Source organism: Salmo salar, chromosome 12 (assembly GCF_965601325.2).
Source record: "Salmo salar chromosome 12, fSalSal1, whole genome shotgun sequence".
Taxonomy (NCBI): Eukaryota; Metazoa; Chordata; class Actinopteri; order Salmoniformes; family Salmonidae; genus Salmo; species Salmo salar.
Window position 1 is genome coordinate 21,103,318 of NC_138302.1, and position 24,956 is coordinate 21,128,273.

Genomic DNA, 24,956 nt, shown 5'->3' on the forward strand with positions numbered 1-24,956 from the left:
AAGACTAAACCATAAACCCACATACTGTATTAAAACAACAGCTACCATAACAGTGTCCTAACTAATAACCCTCAACATGTCATTATACTCTCAGTAGTTATGGGAACAGAATTCCAAGGCAGCAGTCTATTTTAATGCGGGGCATAATATGAGATTCAATCACCATGAATGAGTGGCTTTGAGGACGGACAGCCTAGTTCAATAGAGGCCTCGTAGCATAGTGTGTGTGTGTGTGTGTGTGTGTGTGTGTGTGTGTGTGTGTTAGACATGAGAGGCTATAATAGGCAGTGGGTCTGACCCCGTTACAATGAGAGGAGGGTCATTAAAACAGTAATTACAGGGTTGTTAACGAATAAACAACAAACGGGTTTGGAAATGATTGAAATGATGTGAAGGTCTCCAGCTGCAAATGGAGAAAGAGAGACAGATGGAGAGAGAATGGGCGGGGGGTGGAGAGAGACAGAGAGAGTGGGATTGATGGACAGAAAGGGGGGATGGAGAGGAGAGAGTAAAGGGGAGAGAGAGTGGGTGATGGAGGGAGAGAGGGATGGAAAGGTCCCTGATATGCAAAACTCTAGCAATCAGAATACTGTACAGAAATCACAAACTTTAATACAAGTTATCATGTTCTCCTGCATAACTCAGACAACGTGAAGAATATACATAACATTAATTATTGTAGTAAATAGATAATAGTTTCATCTTAATCTCCACCCCAATGTAAGGTGGATATCTCACTGTCAGAGACAGTATTTTTCACTTAGGGAATGTTGGGCCAAGTTCTAGAATATTAGGCCAGGTCCTAGAATCCATAGAAATATAATCCATATATCCTTAGAAACAGAATATATACAGTGTAATAGAAATGTATATGTGTTAGGCCAGATTCTGCAGGTTCTACAATGGTAGGCCAGGTTCTAGAATGTTCAGGTTCAAGATTGTCAGGCCAGGTTCTAGAATGTTAGGCCAGGTTCTAGAATGTTGGGCCAGGTTCTAGAATGTTAGGCCAGGTTCTGTATGGTCTGTAGTCTGTCTTGGTAGAGAGCGTGGAACAGCTGGGCTAGACTCAGAAAGGGAGCCTCACAGTTCTCCATCTCCTTCTGCAACACACACACACACACACACACACACACACACACACACACACACACACACACACAATGACAAACATTTTAATCATCGCTTTGTTAGAGGGTATAGTGTTTTTGGACTTGGTGTTGGCACTTTGGCTCCAGAAGCCTATGAGCTTGTCTGTTGTGTCCAGGTGTGGGTGCACTCACAGCGGACGTCTCGTGGTACTGCAGCCCCTGGCTTTGGGCCCACTCCTGGGCCACCGAGGTCTCCACCTCCCTCCGCGAGGACAGGTCCGACTTGTTACCCACCAACACACCTGAACGTCACAACAACACACACACGCACACAAAGTTGATCCCCCCCCCCCCACACACACACACACACACACACACACACACACACACACACACACACACACACACACACACACACACACACACACACACACACACACACACACACACACACACACACACAAAGAGCACTAAGATCAAGTACCTCCAGATACAGGGGGTCAGAGCTGAGGTGTGTGGTACCTGGGATGTGCAGACCCTGGCAGTGGGCCCTGACCCTCTCCAGCCAGCGGCCACAGCTACTGAATGACAGCTCACTGCTCACGTCAAACACCAGACACAACACAGACGGCTGGCCCCACTGTAGAGGGATAGAGGGAGGGATGAGGAGAGAGGGGGTGAGAGAGGGCGAAAGAGGGGGGAGTGAGAGAGAGAGATCGAGAGGGGGTGATGGAGGGTGAAAGAGGGGGGTGGAAACATTGAATATTGCATCCATTTAACATTCAGCAAACAGCAAAAGAGAGAGGAAGAGAGAGGAATGAGAGAGGGAAGAGAGATGTGAAGAGAGAGGGATGAGAGAGGGAAGAGAGAGGGAAGAGAGAGGAAGAGAGAGGGATGAGGGAAAGTAGTGGATCCTTTGTAACTTTGAAGAGTAGATATGTAGTGGGCCTCACCAACTTCTCACATGCTTCAACAAAGGTTTCCCTCCCGGCAGAGTCAAAGATGTACAGTTCCTGAGAGGGAGAGAGAAAGAGAGAGAGAGAAACACTGTCAATCATCACAAAGTTATTTTCAGTATGAAAGAACTCCAGATTGATGGCTTCTGTAAACAGCCTAGCTTCTAGCCTATATAGGGGGAGTGTGGGAGTCAGTCTAGGGAGTGGGTACTCACCACACTGTCGCTGGTCTCTGGGATGTTCACTGACTTCACAACCAGTTCCACTCCAGCCGTCTAGAAAACAACCACACAACAACCTAAGCCCAACCATCACACAACAGCCACAACACAACCTAAATCCAACCATCATCACGCAACAACCTACAACCAGCCATCATCACACAACCACAACGCAACCATCGTAAAATAACCACACAACAACGTAAACCCAATCATCACAAAACAACCACACAACAACGTAAACCCAACCATCACAAAACAACCACACAACAACCTAAACCCAACCATCACAAAACAACCACACAACAACCTAAACCCAATCATCACAAAACAACCACACAACAACCTAAACCCAATCATCACAAAACAACCACACAACAACCTAAACCCAATCATCACAAAACAACCACACAACAACCTAAACCCAATCATCACAAAACAACCACACAACAACGTAAACCCAATCATCACAAAACAACCACACAACAACGTAAACCCAACCATCACAAAACAACCACACAACAACGTAAACCCAACCATCACAAAACAACCACACAACAACCTAAACCCAATCATCACAAAACAACCACACAACAACCTAAACACAATCATCACAAAACAACCACACAACAACCTAAACCCAATCATCACAAAACAACCACACAACAACCTAAACCCAATCATCACAAAACAACCACACAACAACCTAAACCCAATCATCACAAAACAACCACACAACAACGTAAACCCAATCATCACAAAACAACCACACAACAACCTAAACCCAATCATCACAAAACAACCACACAACAACGTAAACCTAATCATCACAAAACAACCACACAACAACCTAAACCCAATCATCACAAAACAACCACACAACAACGTAAACCCAATCATCACAAAACAACCACACAACAACGTAAACCCAATCATCACAAAACAACCACACAACAACGTAAACCCAATCATCACAAAACAACCACACAACAACGTAAACCCAATCATCACAAAACAACCACACATCAACCTAAACCCAACTGTCACAAAACAGTCTCTTTCATAACAAAAGGTTAGAGGCTACAATACGTTGATTTGATTCAAACACTTTGAACTCTCTTTGTGTGTTTCCAATGAAAGATCTAGAACATAGATCTAACAGCATAAGATAGGTGAAAGGCTTTCTTCCTACTTTGACACAGGAGGAGAAAGAGTGGGTGTGTGTGTTTTAAGGCTGCACAATTTAAGGCTGCACACTGCCCTAATTTTTATAGTTTACGTTTTTTTTCTCCGCTTGCTTCCTACACACAACAAGCCCCGCCCTTGTCACTCAAGCAGCACCGCTCCTCCTCCTCGCTGTTAGATTCACTATACATTTTTGTTAATATAAATCATTATATTTCTAGGATCCCAACAGTCCACCCAAGTGTTTTGATTTATACAGTGGCTTGCAAAATTATTATTGTTTTCCTTGATGGCCAAAAATATACATTTTAGTCTCATCTGACCAGAATACCTTCTTTCATATGTTTGGGGAGTCTCCCACAAGCCTTTTGGTGAACACCAAAAGTGTTAGCTTATTTTTTTCTTTAAGCAATGGCTTTTTTTCTGACCACTCTTCTGTAAAGCCCAGCTCTGTGGAGTGTACGGTTTAAAGTGGTCCTATTGACAGATAGTCCAATCTCCACTGTAGAGCTTTTCAGCTCCTTCAGGGTTATCTTTGGTCTCTTTGTTGCCTCTCTGATTAATGCCCTTCTTGCCTGGTCCGTGAGTTTTGGTGGGCGGTCCTCTCTTGGCAGGTTTGTTGTGGTGCCATATTCTTTCAATTTTTTAATAATGGATTTAATGGAGCTCCGTGGGATGTTCAAAGTTTGTGATATTTTTTTATAGCCCAAACCTGATCTGTACTTCTCCAAAACTTTGTCCCTGACCTGTTTGGGGAGCTCCTTGGTCTTCATGGTGCCGCTTGCTTGGTGGTGCCCCTTGCTTGGTGGTGTTGCAGACTCTGGGGCCTTTCAGAACAGGTGTATATATACTGAGATCATGCGACAGATCATGTGACACTTAGATTGCACACAGGGGGACTTTATTGAACTAATTATGTGACTTATGAAGGTAATTGGTTGCACCAGATCTTATTTAGGGGCTTCATAGCAAAGGGGGTGAATACATATGCATCCACCACTTTTCCAATAAAAAAAAAATGTTTTTAAACAAGTATTTTTTTCATTTGCACTGCACTGCACTGCACAATACAGTGCACTGCACTGTATTGCACGTCAAATCCTAATCGTAATACTTAGTAAAAAAAAAATCCCAATTCAGTTTTTTTCCCATATAGTGCAGCCCTGGTGTGTGTGTGTACTTTGACACACGACACCTATCCAGTTCTATATCTGTGATAACCTTGAAGAAGAAAGGAAGGTGGTATTTTCATTTGGTCCTTTGTAGCTCAGTTGGTACTAGCATGGCACTTGCAAAAGCAGGGTAGTGGGTTTGATTCCCGGGACCAATCATACGTAAAATATATGCACGCATGACTATAAGTCGCTTTGGATAAAAGTGTCTACTAAATGGCATATATTGTTCTATATTATATATATTATAATCACTGAAGTTCCTTTCCAAATGGCACCCTATTCCCTATATAGTGCACTATTTTTGACCAAAGCCTTATGGGGTAGATAGGGAATAGGGTGCCATTTAGACCAAAGTCCAGTGGTGTAAAGTACGTAAGTAAAAATACTTTAAAGTACTACTTAAGTAGTTTTTTGGGGAATGTACTTTACTTTTACTTCACTACATTCCTATAGAAAATATTGCACTTTTAACTCCATACATTTTCCCTGACAACCAAAAGTAATTGTTACATTTTGAATGCTTAGCAGGACCGGATAATTGTGAAATTCACACACTTATCAAGAGAACACGTGGTAATCCCTACTGCTTATGGTCTGGCGGACTCACTAAACACAAATGCATATTTTGTAAATAATGTCTGAGTGTTGGAGTGTGCCCCTGGCTATCCGTACATTTTAAAAACAAGAAAATGGTGCCGTCTGCTTTACTTTGCATTTAAATCATTCATACTTTTACTTCTAGTTTTGATACTTAAGTATATTTGAGCACTTACATTTACTTTTGATACTTAAGTATATTTAAAACCAAATATTTTTTGACTGTTACTCAAGTAGTATTTTACTGGGTGACTTTCACTTGAGTAACTTTCCATTAAGGTATCTATATTTTTACAGAAGTATGACAATTTGGAACTTTTTCCACCACTGCCAAACTCTGCACTGCTCAATGCTCTACTCATCTGAGCCCAAGCCACGGAGCATAACTAAGTTACACACAGAACACTGAAGCCCAACACACACACACACACGCACACGCACACGCACACACACACACACACACACACACACACACACACACACACACACACACACACACACACAAATGGACAAAATGGCACCGATAGACATGGATGCCCTGTTCCTGGCTCGTAAGCAACTTTGTAGCATTTATATATTTTTTGTTATTTCTTGCATTATTTGCCCAGAAGGTTTCTTGCATTATTATCTACAGCCAAAAATAACTTTTGGATATTGGATCGACGGTCACTCACCAGCATTTCCACCAAAAATACGACTTCTGAATTGGATCCTTTGTTCGCACCTCCCCTGAGGCAAATCCACTAATCCCAGCAGCTGCTACAAGGCAACGCCAATGGAGAAGAGGTGTACGGAGTGGAATTTTGGTCTCACTCAGGAGGCGTGCATATCATCCACACCTTGCGAGTATATTACTCGCTAATGTTCAGTCCCTGGACAATAAAGTAGACGAGCTCAGGGCGAGGATCTTCTAGAGAGACATCAGGGACTGTAACACAGTCTGTTTCACAGAATCATAGCCCTCTCCAGATATACTGTCCCCGTCCATACAGCCAGCTGGGTTCTCAGTACATCGCCCGGACAGGAACAAAGAACTGTCAGAGGAAAAAGAAAGGCGGAGGTGTATGTTTCTTGATTAACTACTCATGGTGACATTGTGGTAACATACAGGAACTCAAGTCCTGTTGTTCCCTCGACCTGGAATACCTCACAATCAAATGCCGACCGCATTACCTCCCGTGAAAATTATCTTAGATAATCATCACAGCCGTGTATATTCCCCTAAAGCCGACACCACGACGGCTCTCACAGAACTACACCGGACTTTGTGCAAACTGGAAACCCCATATCCTGAGGCCGCATTTATTGTAGCCGGGGACTTTAATAAAGCAAATCTGTGGAAAACGCTACTGAAGTTTTAACAACACATCGCCTGCGCTACTCGAACCTCGAACATTCTCGACCATTGCTACTCGCCCTTACGAGATTGCTACAAGGCCCTCCCCCACCTCCCTTCAGAAAATCAACGGGAAGTACCCGTGGTAAGGACTGTTCAACATTGGTATGACCAATCGGAATCTATGCTTCAAGATTGTTTTGATCACGCGGACTGGGATATTTTCCGGGTTGGCCAGGCATGACTCCAACACCATCATTAAGTTTGCTGACGACACAACGGTGGTAGGCCTGGTCACTGACAACGATGAGACAGCCTATAGGGAGGAGGTCAGAGACCTGGCAGTGTGGTGCCAGGACAACAACCTCTTCCTCAACATGAGCAAGACAATGGAGATGATCGTGGACTACAGGAAAAGGAGGGCCGAACACGCCCCCATTCACATCAACGAGGCTGCAGTGGAGTAGGTTGAGAGCTTCAAGTTCCTTGGTGTCCACATCAACAATAAACTATCATGGTGCAAACACACCAAGAAAGTTGTGAAGAGGGCACATCAACACCTTTTCCCCCTCAGGAGACTGAAAAGATTTGGCTTGGGTCCTCAGATCCTCAAAAGGTTCTACAGTTGCACCATCGAGAGCATCCTGACCGGTTGCATCACCGCCTGGTACGGCAACTGCTCGGCATCAGAGGGTAGTGCGTACAGCCCAGTACATCACTGGGGCCAAGCTTCCTGACATCCAGGACCTATATACTAAGCGGTGTCAGAGGAAGGCCCAAAAATGTGTCAAAGACTCCAGTCACAAAAGTCATAGACTGTTCTCTCTGTTACCGCATGGCAAGTGGTACCGGAGCGCCAAGTCTAGGTCCAAAAGGCTCCTTAACAGCTTCTACCCCCAAGACATAAGACTGCTGAACAATTAATCAAATGGCCACCTGGACTAGTTACATTGTCACCCCCCCACCTTTGTTTTTACACTGTACCCACCGCACATTGACTCGGTACCGGTACCCCCTGTATATAGCCTCATTATTGTTATTTTATTATGTTACTTTTTTCATTTTTTACTTTAGTTTATTTAGTAAATATTTTCTTAACTCTATTTTCTTAAAACTGCATTGTTGGTTAAGGGCTTGGAAGTAAGCATTTCACGGTAAGGTCTACACCTGTTGTATTCGGCGCATGTGACAAATACAATTTGATTTGAATAACATTGACATATACACTGACTCGGTGACTGAGTTCATCAGGAAGTGCATAACGGATGTGGTTCCCACTGTGACAATTAAAACCTATCCAAACCAAAAACATGGATAGATGGCAGCATTCGCACAAAACTGAAACCTCGAAACAACGCATTTAACCATGGCAAGGTGACTGGGACATGGACGAGTACAAACAGTCCAGTTATGTCATCTGTAAGGCAATCACAGAGGCAAAACAGTACTACAATCAAACAGGCAAAACAGTACTACAGTCAAACAGCACTACAATCAAACAGTACTACAATCAAATAGGCAAAACAGCACTACAATCAAACAGTACTACAATCAAACAGGCAAAACAGTACTACAGTCAAACAGCACTACAATCAAACAGTACTACAATCAAATAGGCAAAACAGCACTACAATCAAACAGTACTACAATCAAACAGGCAAAACAGTACTACAATCAAACAGCACTACAATCAAAAAGTACTGCAATCAAATAGGCAAAACAGCACTACAATCAAACAGTATTACAATCAAACAGGCAAAACAGTACTACAATCAAACAGTACTACAATCAAACAGTAATACAATCACACAATACTACTAAACTATATGGAATTGTTTTAAGGTCATAACAAGGATCATTTTGCTATTTGATTTAGAATTTTAAGACCCCTTGAAGTATCAAAATATATATATCAAAAAATTATTAGCCCATACAAACGCATTGAATAACAGATTCACTACATGGAACAACAGAAGAAAAATATCTAAAGGAAGATAGTTCTGAAGTGACTATCCTATATCTGTGAGAAACACTTGTTATTATTTTTTTTATATACATGCATTTAACCCTTTATCGTTGTCACTAAACAGTCTCCATATATACTGTACTTCCATTTATACAGTTGAACTCGGAAGTTTACATACACCTTAACCAAATACATTTCAACTCAGTTTTTCATAATTCCTGATATTTAATCCTAGTAAAACTGCCGTGTCTTAGGTCAGTTAGGATCACCACTTTATTTTAAGAACGTGAAATGTCAGAATAATAGTAGAGAGAATGATTTATTTCAGCTTTTAATTCTTTCATCACATTCCCAGTGGGTCAGAAGTTTACATACACTCAATTAGTATTTGGTAGTATTGCCTTTAAATTGTTTAACTTGGGTCAAACGTTTCGGGTAGCCTTCCACAACCTTCCCACAATAAGTTGGGTGAATTTTGGTCCCATTCCTTCTGACAGAACTGGTGTAACTAAGTCAGGTTTGTAGGCCTCCTTGCTCGCACACACTTTTTCAGTTCTGCCCACACATTTTCTATAGGATTGAGGTCAGGGCTTTGTGATGGCCACTCCAATACCTTGACTTTGTTGTCCCTAAGCCATTTTGCCACAACTTTGGAAGTATGCTTGGGGTCATTGTCCATTTGGAAGACCCATTAGCGACCAAGCTTTAACTTCCTGACTGATGTCTTGAGATTGAGTTGATTCAATATATCCACATAATTTTCCTACCTCATGATGCCATCTATTTTGTGACGTGCACCAGACCCTCGTGCTGCAAAGCACCCCCACCACATGATGCTGCCACCCCCATACTTCACGGATGGCATGGTGTTCTTCGGCTTGCAAGCCTCCCCCTTTTTCCTCCAAACATAACGATGGTCATTATGGCCTTACAGTTCTATTTTTGTTTCATCAGACCAGAGGACATTTCTCCAAAAAGCACGATCTTTGTCCCCATGTGCAGTTGCAAACCGTAGTCCGGCTTTTATGGCGGTTTTGGAGCAGTGGCTTCTTCCTTGCTGAGAGGCCTTTCCTCCAGCATCTTCACAAGGTCCTTTGCTGTTGTTCTGGGATTGATCTGCACTTTTCGCACCAAAGTACGTTCATCTCTAGGAGACAGAACGCGTCTCCTTCCTGAGCGGTATGACGGCTGCATGGTCCCATGGTGTTTATACTTGCGTACTATTGTTTGTATAGGTGAACGTGGTACTTTTAGGCGTTTGGAAATTGCTCCCAAGGATGAACCAGACTTGTGGAAGTCTACAATTGTTTTTCTGAGGCCTTGGCTTATTTCTTTTGATTTTCCCATGATGTCAAGCAAAGAGGCAGTGAGTTTGAAGGTAGGCCTTGAAATACATCCACAGGTATACCTCCAATTGACTCAAATGATGACAATTAGCCAATCAGAAGCTTCTAAAGCCATGACGGAATTTTCTGGAATTTTCCAAGCTGTTGAAAGGCACAGTCAACTTTGTGTATGTAAACTTCTGACCCACTGGAATTGTGATACAGTGAATTATAAGTGAAATAATCTGTCTGTAAACAATTGTTGGAAAAATTACTTGTGTCATGCATAAAGTAGATGTCCTAACCGACATGCCAAAACTATAGTTTGTTAATAAGAAATTTGTGGGGGTGGTTGAAAAACGAGTTTTAATAACTCCAACCTAAGTGTATGTAAACTTCCAACTTCAACTATATATACTGGACCTTCAGATGAGTATTGTGAGACCTGTGAGCATCCTAGAGCAAAACAACCGACATGTACGTGTTCATATTAGTGTGTAGCTCAGACTGTTGGGCCGCTACAGACAGAAGTTGGACAGACTTCAGACTAGTCCCCAGACACTTGTGGGGGTCGTACAGCCATTATGTTCATTCCATTTCTGCGGGGAGCGGAAATCGACCTTAGGGGTTTTTAAACTGTCACCACTAGCCTTCGCCCAGTACCCTGCCCTGAACTTTAGTCACTGTCACTAGCCGGATACCACCCGGTACTCAGAGAGACTGCTGCCCGATGTACATAGTCATGGAACTCTGGTCACTTTAATAATGTTTACATATTGTTTTACTAATTTCATATGCATATACTGTATTCTAGTCAAGTCCACCCTATTCCACTATTGCTGTATATCTACTATTCTATCCTACATATTCTACATACAGTTGAAGTCGGAAGTTTACATAAAGTTAGATTGGAGTCATTAAAACTCGTTTTTCAACCACTCCACAAATTTCTTGTTAACAAACTATAGTTTTGGCATGTCGGTTAAGACATCTACTTTGTGCATGACACAAATAATTTTTCCAACAATTGTTTACAGACAGATTATTTCACTTATAATTCACTGTATCACAATTCCAGTGGGTCAGAAGTTTACATACATATGTACTTCAAAGCCTACCTTCAAACTCAGTGCCTCTTTGCTTGACATCATGGGAAAATCAAAAGAAATCAGCCAAGACCTCAGAAAAAAATGGCAAACCTCCACAAGTCTGGTTCATCCTTGGGAGCAATTTCCAAACGCCTGAAGGTACCATCTTCATCTGTACAAACAATAGTACGCAAGTATAAACACCATGGGACCACGCAGCCGACATACCGCTCAGGAACAAGATGCGTTCTGTCTCCTAGAGATGAATGTACATTGGTGCGAAAAGTGAAAATCAATCCCAGAACAACAGCAAAGGACCTTGGGAAGATGCCGGAGGAAACAGGTACAAAAGTATCTATATCCACAGTAAAACTAGTCCTATATCGACATAACCTGAAAGGCCGCTCAGCAAGGAAGAAGCCACTGCTCCAAAACAGCCGAAGAACACCATCCCAACCGTGAAACATGGGGGTGGCAGCATCATGTTGTGGGGGTGCTTTGCTGCAGAAGGGTCTGGTGCACGTCACAAAATAGATGGCATCATGAGGTAGGAAAATTATGTTGATATATTGAAGCAACATCTCAAGACATCAGTCAGGAAGTGAAAGCTTAGTCGCAAATGGGTCTTCCAAATGGACAAGCATACTTCCAAAGTTATGGCAAAACGGCTTAAGGACAACAAAGTCAAGGTATTGGAGTGGCCATAACAAAGCCCTGACCTCAATTCCTATAGAAAATTTGTGGGCAGAACTGAAAAAGCATGTGCGAGCAAGGAGGCCTACAAAACTGACCTAGTTACACCAGCTCTGTCAGGAGGAATGGGCCAAAATTCACCCAACTTATTGTGTGAAGCTTGTGGAAGGCTACCCGAAACATTTTACCCAAGTTAAACAATTTAAAGCCAATGCTACCAAATACTAATTGAGTGTAGGTAAACTTCTGACCCAATGGGAATGTGATAATAAGAAAAGCTGAAATAAATCATTCTCTCAACTATTATTCTGACATTTCACATTGTTAAAATAAAGTGGTGATCCTAACTGACCTAAGACAGGGAATTTTTACTCTGATTAAATGTCAGGAATTGTGAAACTGAGTTTAAATGTATTTGGATAAGATGTATGTAAACTTCCAACTTCAACTGTATATACGACATATTATATCCTACATATTCTACATATATACAACATATTCTATTGAGATACTGTCCATGTCTATACATCCCATCATATACATCTATATTTATATTCCGGACTCTGGCATTGCTCATCCTAATATTTCTATATTTCTTAATTACATTATTTTACTTTAGATTTGTATGTATTGTTTTATACTGTCAGATATTACCTCACTGTTGGAGCTAGGAACATAAGAATTTAGTTAGATATTACCTCACTGTTGGAGCTAGGAACATAAGCATTTAGTTAGATATTACCTCACTGTTGGAGCTAGGAACATAAGCATTTAGTTAGATATTACCTCACTGTTGGAGCTAGGAACATAAGCATTTCGCTACACCCGCAATAACATCTGCTACATATGTGTATGTTACCAATAACATCTGCTACATATGTGTATGTTACCAATAACATCTGCTACATATGTGTATGTTACCAATAACATCTGCTACATATGTGTATGTTACCAATAACATCTGCTACATATGTGTATGTTACCAATAACATCTACTACATATGTGTATGTTACCAATAACATCTGCTACATATGTGTATGTTACCAATAACATCTGCTACATATGTGTATGTTACCAATAACATCTACTACATATGTGTATGTTACCAATAACATCTGCTACATATGTGTATGTTACCAATAACATCTGCTACATATGTGTATGTTACCAATAACATCTGCTACATATGTGTATGTTACCAATAACATCTGCTACATATGTGTACGTTACCAATAACATCTGCTACATATGTGTACGTTACCAATAACATCTGCTACATATGTGTATGTTACCAATAACATCTACTACATATGTGTATGTTACCAATAACATCTGCTACATATGTGTACGTTACCAATAACATCTGCTACATATGTGTATGTTACCAATAACATCTACTACATATGTGTACGTTACCAATAACATCTGCTACATATGTGTATGTTACCAATAACATCTGCTACATATGTGTATGTTACCAATACAATTTGATTTGTGTGCAAGACTGCAGCCCACCGCCACACGCACACACAAAAGACTGCAGCCAACTGCGCACGCACGCCCACACACTCTTCCTCCGCGATATTCCAACCAGAGACGGGGCAATGAGCGGATGTGATGCATCATGGGGATTGGGAAGGCTCTCTCTCAGTGGAATGTCAATGAGAGCCTGTACAGAATACATAAAGGTTGGTTGGGTGTGTGTGTGTTGCATGTTTGTGTGTGTGTGTGTGTGTGTGGTGTGTGTGTGTGTGTGTGTGTGTGTGTGTGTGTGTGTGTGTGTGTGTGTGTGTGTGTGTGTGTGTGTGTGTGTGTGTGAGTAAGAGAGAGAACCTGTCCGCAATAAATAGCGGAACAGATCGGTCAGTAGGTAAGCTAACAGGCCGTCTGACATTTGAGAGGAAGAGAACGTGAGGAGAATGGAATGGCTGCGGACCGGATGCTGCTTCCTGTCTGTCTGTCTGTCTGTCTGTCTGTCTGTCTGTCTGTCTGTCTGTCTGTCTGTCTGTCTGTCTGTCTGTCTGTCTGTCTGTCTGTCTGTCTGTCTGTCTGTCTGTCTGTCTGTCTGTCTGTCTGTCTGTCTGTCTGTCTGTCTGTCTGTCTGTCTGTCTGTCTGTCTATAACCTTTAGTCCAACAGACTGAACAAAGTTAGTTGGAGTCTGGGGTTTGGGTAACATTCACATGCGTGTGTGTGTGTGTGTGTGTGTGTGTGTGTGTTGTATCATAATAATGCTCCTCAAAGTGATCTCTCCACTCTGACGGAGCTGTAGTGGAGCGGGTCGAGAGCTTCAAGTTTCTTAGCGTCCACATCACTAATGAATTATCATGTTCCTCACAGTCGTGAAGAGGGCACGACCGTGCATCTTCCCCCTCAGGAGGCAGAAAAGATTTTGCATGAGCCCTCGGATCCTCAAAAAGTTATACAGCTGCACCATTGAGAGCATCTTGACTGGCTGCATTACCGCTTGTTATGGTAAATACAGCGTCCTCGAACGCATATCACTATAGAGGGTGGTGCGGACAGCCCAGTACATCACTGGGGCCAAGCTCCCTGCCATCCAGGACTTCTATATCAGGCAGTGTCAGAGAAAGGCCCGGAGAATTGTCAGACTTCAACCACCCATGCCATAGACTGTTCAATCTGCCACTGTCCGGCAAATGGCACCGGAGCATCGGCTACAGCTTCTAACCCCATGCCATAAGACTGCTAAATAGACATCATCAGACCACAAAACAGTTCATTAAATGGTTACCCAGACTATCTGCACTGAACCTATCTGCACTGACTTTATGCACACTACTATACTGTATATGAGTATTTCTATAAATAACAGGGCCAATGTGTGGCATTGGGATCAACATTTCAAAATGGTTTGAAACAAAAATGTTAATAATTTTTATGCAGTTCGACATGTGTACTTAGAGGAATATATGCAAATTGGCCCATACGTCCACTTACAACAACATAGGCCTAGGACTATTCATCCTTTAAGCAGGGTTCATACAGACATTGGCAAGTCAAATTCAACTACTTTTAGGGACTTTTTCAAGCACTTCATTGTAATTTTCAAGGACTTCAGTGTTATACAATTCTGCGTCAGGTAGCCTAGTGGATAAGAGCATTGGGCCAGTAACCAAAAGGTTGCTGGTTTGAATCCCCGAGCCGACTAGATGAAAAATCTGTCGATGTGCCCTTGAGCAAGGCACTTAAACCTAATTGTTCCTGTAAGTCGCTCTGGATAAGAGTGTCTGCTAAATTACTCAAATGCAATCATTTTGATTTATGTACATATAGGGCTTAATATAGAACCCCCCCCCCACACACACACACACACACACACACACACACACACACACAGCCCACCCCCCAAAAAGCATGCAAAAAGTGTCAAAAGAAGTATGCCATTACCACTTTAAGAATAATAAATTTTTTAGGCCTTGCCAATACATTGATTTGTAATTATTATTATATTCTATAATGTGTCCTGACTAAATAAATAGGATGTATGCATGGTGATGTTTCTGTAGACTATGTGGCCTACGCAGGCACACATAATAAAGCCATCAATAGCGTTAGCATTAACCTAACCATCTGTTTTTAGAATGACCATGCTACCAAAAACCAGGTTCCTTTTGTAATGGAAGGATTTGTTTGGAAAGCCAAGTTGAAGCCAGCATTAGATATTATTAATTTCTGAGCTTCGAGTTCAACTAGGCTACTTCAAACCCCTTGTATTGTTTAAAATTGCAGGTGTAACATGGAAACCGACATGTATTTGTCATGTTATTTCATTACGAGCTCATATTGTGAATGAGCCCACTAGGCTATGTCATTTGTTGTCATTATATCCAGAATAATTCATAGGAATAGAGTTGGGTGTTGCGCAATCGTCTATCCTACACAATTAGGCACAGTAAGGGTCCAGTTCGAGGGACGAAAATATTAATTCATTACCTTGATGCTTTCTCTGTTAAATCTCACGAGACCCTGCTGTAAATCAAGCAGACTACAAGACCACAACAACTTCTGGCGCTGACAGAGATGGCCGCCTCGCTTTGCGTTCCTAGGTAACTATGCGGTATTTTGTTCTTTTTATGTGTTATTTCTTACATTGTTACCCCAGGAAATCTTAAGTTTTATTACATATAGTCAGGAGGAACTATTGGATATAAGAGCAACGTCAACTCACCAACATTATGACCAGGAATACGACTTTCCCGAAGCAGATCCTCTGTTTGGTCCACCACCCAGGACAATGGATCGGATCCCAGCCAGCGACCCAAAACAACGGCGCCGCAGAAGGGGCAGACGGAGTGGTCTTCTGGTCAGGCTCCGTAGACGGGCACATCACGCACCGCTCCTGAGCATACTACTCGCCAATGTCCAGTCTCTTGACAACAAGGTAGACAAAATCCGAGCAAGGGTTGCCTTCCAGAGAGACATCAGAGATTGTAACGTTCTTTGTTTCACGGAAACATGGCTCACTCGGGATACGTTATCAGAGTCAGTACAGCCACCTGGTTTCTTCACGCATCGCGCCGACAGAAACAAACATCTCTCTGGTAAGAAGAAGGGCGGGGGTGTATGCCTTATGATTAACGAGACGTGGTGTGATCATACAGGAACTTAAGTCCTTTCGTTCACCTGACCTAGATTTCCTAACAATCAAATGCCGACCGCATTATCTACCAAGAGAATTATCTTCGATCATAATCACAGTCGTGTATATACCCCCCAAGCAGACACATCAACAGCCCTGAAAGAACTTCATTTGACTCTATGTAAACTGGAAACCACATATCCTGAGGCTGCATTTATTGAAGCTGGGGATTATAACAAGGCTAATCTGAAAACAAGGCTCCCTAAATTCTATCAGCATATCGATTGTGCAACCAGGGCTGGTAAAACCCTGGATCATTGTTATTCTAACTTCCGCGATGCATACAAAGCCCTCCCCCGCCCTCCTTTCGGAAAATCTGACCACGACTCCATTTTGTTGCTCCCAGCCTATAGACAGAAAGTAAAACAGGAAGCGCCCGTGCTCAGGTCTGTTCAAAGCTAGTCCGACCAATCGGATTCCACGCTTCAAGATTGCTTCGATCACGTGGACTGGGATATGTTCCGCATAGCGTCGGACAATAATATTGATGAATACGCTGATTCGTTGAGCGAGTTTATTAGCAAGTGCATTGGTGATGTTGTACCCACAGCGTCTACTAAAACCTTCCCCAACCGAAAACCGTGGATTGATGGCAGCATTCGCGCAAAACTGAAAGCGCGAACCACTGCTTTTAATCAGGGCAAGGTGACCGGAAACATGACCGAATACAAACAGTGTAGCTATTCCCTACGCAAGGCAATCAAACAAGCTAAGCATCAGTATAGAGACAAAGTGGAGTCGCAATTCAATGGCTCAGACACGAGAGGTATGTGGCAGGGTCTACAGTCAATCACGGACTACAAAAGGAAAACCAGCCCCGTCGCGGACCACGATGTCTTGCTCCCAGACAAATTAAACAACTTCTTTGCTCGCTTTGAGGACAATACAGTGCCACTGACACGGTCCGCTACCAAAACCTGCGGGCTCTCCTTCACTGCAGTTAACGTGAGTAAAACATTTAAATGTGTTAACCCTCGCAAGGCTGCCGGCCCAGACGGCATCCCCAGCCGCGTCCTCAGAACATGCGCAGACCAGCTGGCTGGTGTGTTTACGGACATATTCAATCAATCCTTATCCCAGCGTGCTGTTCCCACATGCTTCAAGAGGGCCACTATTGTTCCTGTTCCCAAGAAAGCTAAGGTAACTGAGCTAAATGACTACCGCCCTGTAGCACTCACTTCCGTCATCATGAAGTGCTTTGAGACTAGTCAAGGACCATATCCCCTCCACCCTACCTGACACCCTAGACCCACTCCAATTTGCTTACCGCCCCAATAGGTCCACAGACAACGCAATCGCAATCACACTGCCCTAACCCATCTGGACAAGAGGAATACCTATGTAAGAATGCTGTTCATCGACTACAGCTCAGCATTTAACACCATAGTACCCTCCAAACTCGTCATTAAGCTCGAGACCCTGGGTCTCGACCCCGCCCTGTGCAACTGGGTCCTGGACTTCCTGACGGGCCGCAGCAGCACCTCTTCAACCTCAGGAGGCAGAAGAAATTTGGCTTGTCACCAAAAACACTCACAAACCTTTACAGATGCATAATCGAGAGCATCCTGTCGGGCTGTATCACTGCCTGGTACGGCAACTGCTCCGCCCACAACCGTAAGGCTCTCCAGAGGGTAGTGAGGTCTGCACAACGCATCACCCAGGGCAAACTACCTGCCCTCCAGGACACCTACCCCACCCGATGTCACAGGAAGGCCAAAAAGATCATCAAGGACAACAACCACCCGAGCCACTGCCTGTTCACCCCGCTATCATCCAGAAGGCGAGGTCAGTACAGGTGCATCAAAGCGGGGATCTCAAGGATATCAGACTGTTAAACAGCCATCACTAGCATTGAGTGGCTGCTGCCAACATACTGACTCATCTCTATCCACTTTAATAATGGAAATATTTATGTAATAAATGTATCACTAGCCACTTTAAACAATGCCACTTTAAATAATGTTTACATACCCTACATTACTCATCTCATATATATATATACTGTACTCTATACCATCTACTGCATCTTGCCTATGCCGTTCGGCCATCGCTCATCTATATATTTGTATGTACATATTCTTGTTCATTCCTTTACACTTGTGTGTATAAGGTAGTTGTTGTGAAATTGTTAGATTACTTGTTAGTTATTACCGCATGGTCGGAACTAGAAGCACAAGCATTTCGCTACACTCGCATTAACATCTGCTAACCATGTGTATGTGACAAATACATTTTGATTTGATTTGAGATTCTCAACATCGATTCGCTAGGGATATTAAATCCAATGTGAATCCAGACACAACTATCTTCACCGGAATAAGGAATGAGACACCAAAACATTCTGGAGATTCCTCAGGAACACCTTTTTTCCAGCACTTGGGCTGTTGTAGCATGGCATACGTTATCACAACAGCTGTTCCTCACTTGAATGTCATTCCGTATATTCCTTCCTGGATCAGATGATGATGTGTGAAATGATCACGGCGTTATTAAACAGCTCGACACCAAATGCGCATCCAACAAGTACTTTACATAATTATTGAAGAACCATGTTAATGACAGCATCAATTTAGGTTTTAAGTATCAAGGTATGATTATTCTTTCAGTTAGAAGCATTCTATTTGGGATTTGTGAGCCCATGAAAACTGTTTTGACCCTGTAACCTAAGGAGACACACAATGTTATGTAGTTGCAGTGCATTTCTGAGATCTCTATACAAAAAACTGTTTGACATCTAGATCCAGGACTCTTAAAGGGTTCAAGTTCAATGTCTAATTTAACTGATTAATGGTTAATACATGATATAACGACAACTTAGACTGCCATAAATGCAAGGACAGAAAAGTAATGTTTTACGTCACACGATTTTGGACAAATCCATCAAGACAACAACCATGAGAAAGGGTTAAAAATAGGTTTTAAATCAACTTGTGAATTTTATAGCTATGACCCCCCCCCCCCCTTATATCTTAATGTAATGACATGACAAACATTGTCAGATTACTACAATGACTTATCAACAGCTGTAACAACTTGTCCACACACACACACACACACACACACACACACACACACACACACACACACACACACACACACACACACACACACACACACACACACACACACACACACACACACACACACACACACACACACACACAGTTGTACACTCATAATGTGTTGCTGCTACTCTGTTCATCATTTCACTCTTATTATTATTATCTATCCTGATGCCTAGTCACTTTACCCTGCCTTCAGGTACTTATCCACCTCAAATAACTTATTATTATCTATCCTGATGCCTAGTCACTTTACCCTGCCTTCATGTACATATCTACCTCAAATAACTTATTATTATCTATCCTGATGCCTAGTCACTTTACCCTGCCTTCAGGTACTTATCCACCTCAAATAACTTATTATTATCTATCCTGATGCCTAGTCACTTTACCCTGCCTTCATGTACATATCTACCTCAAATACCTTATTATTATCTATCCTGATGTCTAGTCACTTTACCCTGCCTTCATGTACATATCAACCTCAAATACCTTATTATTATCTATCCTGATGTCTAGTCACTTTACCCTGCCTTCATGTACTTATCCACCTCAAATACCTTATTATTATCTATCCTGATGCCTAGTCACTTTACCCTGCCTTCATGTACTTATCTACCTCAAATACCTTATTATTATCTATCCTGATGCCTAGTCACTTTACCCTGCCTTCAGGTACATATCTACCTCAAATACCTTATTATTATATATCCTGATGCCTAGTCACTTTACCCTGCCTTCATGTACTTATCTACCTCAAATACCTTATTATTATCTATCCTGATGCCTAGTCACTTAACCCTGCCTTCATGTACTTATCCATCTCAAATACCTTATTATTATCTATCCTGATGCCTAGTCACTTTACCCATGTACATACAGTTGAAGTCAGAAGTTTACATACACTTAGGTTGGAGTCATTAAAAGTCATTTTTCAACCACTCCACAATTTTTTTGTTAACAAACTATAGTTTTGGCAAGTCGGTTAGGACATCTACTTTGTGCATGACAAGTAATTTTTCCAACAATTGTTTACAGACAGATTATTTCACTTATAATTCAATGTATCACAATTCCAGTGGGTCAGAAGTTTACATACACCAAATTGACTGTACCTTTAAACAGCTTGGAAAATTCCAGAAAAGGATGTCATGGCTTTAGAAGCTTCTGATTGGCTAATTGACATAATTTGAATCAATTGGAGGTGTACCTGTGGATGTATTTCAAGGCATACCTTCAAACTCAGTGCCTCTTTGCTTGACATCATGGGAAAATCAAAAGAAATCAGCCAAGTCTGGTTCATCCTTGGGAGCAATTTTCAAATGCCTGAAGGTTCCACGTTCATCTGTACGAACAATAGTACGCAAGTATAAACACCATGGGACCATGCAGCCGTCATACCGCTCAGGAAGGAGACGCGTTCTGTCTCCTAGAGATGAATGTACTGTGGTGCGAAAAGTGCAAATCAATCCCAGAACAACAGCAAAGGACCTTGTGAAGATGCTGGAGGAAACAGGTACAAAAGTATCTATATCCACAGTAAAACGAGTCCTATATCGACATAACCTGAAAGGCCGCTCAGAAAGGAAGAAGCCACTGCTCCAAAATCGCCATAAAAAAGCCAGACTACGGTTTGCAACTGCACATGGGGACAAAGATTGTACGTTTTGGAGAAATGTCCTCTGGTCTGATGAAACAAAAATATAACTGTTTGCCAATAATGACCATCGTTATGTTTGGAGGAAAAAGGGGGAGGCTTGCACGCTGAAGAACACCATCCCAACCGTGAAGCATGGGGGTGGCAGCATCATGTTGTGGGGGTGCTTTGCTGCAGGAGGGACTGATGCACTTCCCAAGATAGATGGCATCATGAGGTAGGAAAATTATGTGGATATATTGAAGCAACATCTCAAGACATCAGTCAGGAAGTTAAAGCTTGGTCGCAAATGGCTCTTCCAAATGGACAATGAACCCAAGCATACTTCCAAAGTTGTGGCAAAATGGCTTTACGCACAACAAAGTCGAGGTATTGGAGTGGCCATAACAAAGCCCTGACCTCTATCCTATAGAACATTTGTGGACAGAACTGAAAAAGTGTGTGTGAGCAAAGAGGCCTACAAACCTGACTCCGTTACACCAGCTCTGTCAGGAGGAATGGACCAAAATTCACCCAACTTATTGTGGGAAGCTTGTGGAAGGCTACCCAAAACGTTTGACCCAAGTTAAACAATTTAAAGCCAATGCTACCAAATACTAATTGAGTGTATGTAAACTTCTGACCAACTGGGAATGTTATGAAATAAATAAAAGCTGAAATAAATCCTTCTCTCTACTATTATGTTGACATTTCACATTCTTAAAATAAAGTGGTTATCCTAACTGACCTAAGACAGGGAATTTTTACAAGGATTACATTTTAGGAAATGTGAAGAACTGAGTTTAAATGTATTTGGCTAAGGTGTATGTAAACTTCCGACTTCAACTGTATCTGCCTCAAATACCTCGTACCTCTTGATCTGGTACTAATACTCCCCGTATAGAGCTCCATTCTTGTGGATTTTACTCCGTGTGTTACTATTAGTATTATTTTGTATTTCATCGTTGGGAAGAGCATTTCACAGTAAAGTCCACAACAGTTGTATTCAGTGCATGTGACAAATAAAATGTGATTTGATTTGTCTCTGTTCACTTAGACTGGTGTGTCACAACGCACACACTCACACCAGTGCGTTGTTGTTATGCAGTGTGTGTGGTCAATGAGTCATGTCATAGCTGACAACCCATGATTTCTGCAGCCATCATTGAATCATAATTCTGAGCAGATATTTAACCGTTTTTGGAATATCAACACAGTTCTTCCATTAAATGTGTTTTGGTAAAATGTTCAGTGCATATTGTTAAAAGTAGTCCTTGTGCATAGAGTTGTATGATTTGTTAAACTTTGAAATCGATGGTTTTTGTTTGGCATACATTTTAAGTGAAGAATCTAAGTTGGCAAGAGCACAAACAAACAGATCTGGGAGACCAGCTAGAGAGAGGCCAGTGTGTGTGTGTGTGTGTGTGTGTGTGTGTGTGTGTGTGTGTATTTTCTCACCATACTGTAGTTCTTCTGGAAGTGTGCGCCATCACTCCGGAACATCTGAGAGAGAGCACTTTTCCCCACTGCAGCATCTCCTGAAGAGGGGAAGGGTGGCGCGACAGAGAGAGAGAGAGAGAGCCAGAGAGAGCCAGAGAGAGAGCCAGAGAGAGACAGAGAGAGAGCGAGATGAACAAACACCATTGTAAATACAACCTATATTTATGTTTATTTATTTTCCCTTTTGTACTTTAACTATTTTCACATCATTACAACACTGTATATAGACATAATATGACATTTGAAATGTCTTTATTCTTTTGGAACTTTTATAAGAGTAATGTTTACTGTAAATGTTTTATTGTTTATTTCACTTTTGTTTATTATCTATTTCACTTGCTATGGCAATGTAAACATGTTCACATTTACATACGTCTCTTCCATGTTTACCCTACTCAAACGTGTAATCCTAGACTTATGTAACTTGCAAATGCTTGTAAAACTGTTAGCTATCTAGGGCCTTTTCTAACTTAGCTAGCTAGCTGCTCTGTCCTATCCAACGTTTTGCAAGCTAGCCTATCTCTCAGATACTTTCTTTACAGTACAGACATACAGTACATACATTTCTAAATCTTACCTACAAGAAGGCACCTTGCTCTTAATTTCACCATGGCAGCGTACAAACAAATAAATATATTAGAAAAATCTTCAAAACTGCTTTGTGTTTTTTATTTTACGCTACAGAATCTTTCTTCCGCCTCAGCAACATGGACACGACGCGTTTCCTAGCAACCTGAGCAGAAACGCTCTCACTGATCCAACCCTCAAGCACGTATCAATATCTGCGCTGTCATTGGCCAGCTGTGTCAACGTAAGAGCGTTGACGTCAACCTGAGCCCAACGTGACTGTTCCCTTAATTACCGCTAGATGGAAGCGTTCATTGACTGTAGACCAATTTTCTAGCAATTAGCCTACTGAATTTTACTCCCGTGTTAGAGCCAGTAAGGTATTAAGAATTGTTTTATGTACTGCCTCAGTGATATTTTCAATGGAACATGCATCCCATCTTTTAGAATAGCTAATCAACATAATTTGAATGCACACAGGTACATTCATATCTATAAAATATGCACTGCTTGACAGGCCATCATTTCTATCATGATTTTCTATAGTAGGTAGCCCTAAATTCTATCTCCTAAATGCCATGTTGTGTCCTAAGATTATTAGAAGCAAAAATTAGACTGCCAAAGTCTATGTAAGTCTTCCCCCTCAACTCAGTTTTCCCTCTTCTCTCTCTTTCTCGGCTATGACAAATGACCTGCACATGACTCTCCAATGGGCCGTAGCGAATTCAGTGTTGCCAACTCCTCAGTAAGGAAAGTAGCTATTGGCTGTCCTAAAAGTTGCTAAATGACATCATCACCTAATTTGCATAATTGGCCATGCGCATGTAATTGTGATGGATGCTGTAGGAGAGAGGAATAACGTTGAGACAAAAAGTGAGTAAAAAATACCCTAAATATGTTTAGAACTACAAATGAACTTTCGTCTGTCGATTCTTGTTTTTTTTTATGTCACAATTCCAACCCTCCTCCTTTATCCAGGCTTGGGACCGGCAAAAGTGACCCAAAAGAGAGACTCTGGTGGAGTTACTTAGTTTTTAATTTATTTTTTTTAGTTTAGTTTTCTTAATTTGGTTTGGTTTTTAACCTTATGGTCCACTTAGGAGCCTACAACAAGTCACAGTAAAACATTAACATTTTTAACCGTAACATTTTTTACATTTTTTTGTATACAATTTATATTAACAATCTAAATAGACCAAAAAGAGACAATAGAAAAAACTGTCAATGGCAATGTGAGAAAATGATGGTAACTAGTCTGGCCCTAATTCAGGTTAATAGTTTTTTTTTCAGACCCCCCTCCACACACACACACAGGCTGTGCTGGCTCACAGAAAGAGTGGGTCATCATCATTTTGGTCAAGGCTCTCTATGGCAGGTTCAGAAACTGAGGGAGCTGACTTAAATGAGTAAGCAGCTGATGTGCCAAAATGCTGCAAAACATCAGGCAGCTGGTGCTCATAGCAAGCCTCACCAGAGAGCTTCAGCCCATATCGAATGTACAGGATGGAGTTAAGGGTCTGCAAGGACATCCCATTTCTAAGTTTGCTTTTTACCACACTCATCTGGCTGAATACTCTCTCAACTTCAGCATTCGAGCGTGGCAAGGACAACACAGACACAGCAGCCATGGCAAGTTCTTGAAACGGGTTGATGTCAGCTGCATCCCTGAACTTCCAAATCTCACTCCAGAAGCCTAGTGTGTTTGTCTCATTCCATTTACTAAGATGGATGGCACGCCATTGCTGGACAATCTTGTCCATCTCTGCAGGGGAGTAGCCAAGGAGCTTGGCTATGTTTTCTATTTCTCCAGGGCTCTTACTGAGCTTTAGAGTTTCCTCCACATTGAAAACTGACATGTACTGCAATGCTTCGATGTTGTCCGGCAGTCTCACCCTCAA

The 24,956-nt window shown here is 41.9% G+C and overlaps 1 protein-coding gene across 3 annotated transcripts; it reads right to left on the minus strand.

The window, feature by feature from the left end:
• Nucleotides 1–587: 587 nt before the first annotated feature.
• Nucleotides 588–23,221, minus strand: LOC106564432 (intraflagellar transport protein 27 homolog). Of its 3 annotated transcripts, XM_082958719.1 has the most exons (8): nt 23,069–23,215; nt 22,450–22,529; nt 5,897–6,256; nt 2,260–2,319; nt 2,042–2,101; nt 1,611–1,728; nt 1,281–1,390; nt 588–1,100 (listed from the first exon to the last, which is right to left on the minus strand). In XM_082958719.1, exons 3-8 carry the CDS (start codon nt 5,900–5,902, stop codon nt 1,002–1,004), a joined length of 453 nt encoding a protein of 150 aa, XP_082814845.1. In that variant the 5' UTR covers nt 5,903–6,256; nt 22,450–22,529; nt 23,069–23,215; the 3' UTR covers nt 588–1,001. The 3 variants fall into 3 exon arrangements, with proteins under 3 accessions (XP_082814845.1, XP_082814843.1, XP_082814844.1); XM_082958717.1 differs by lacking the exon at nt 5,897–6,256 and having other exon boundaries at nt 23,069–23,221; XM_082958718.1 differs by lacking the exon at nt 5,897–6,256 and having other exon boundaries at nt 1,573–1,728; nt 23,069–23,221.
• Between the last annotated feature and the right edge of the window lie 1,735 nt (nt 23,222–24,956).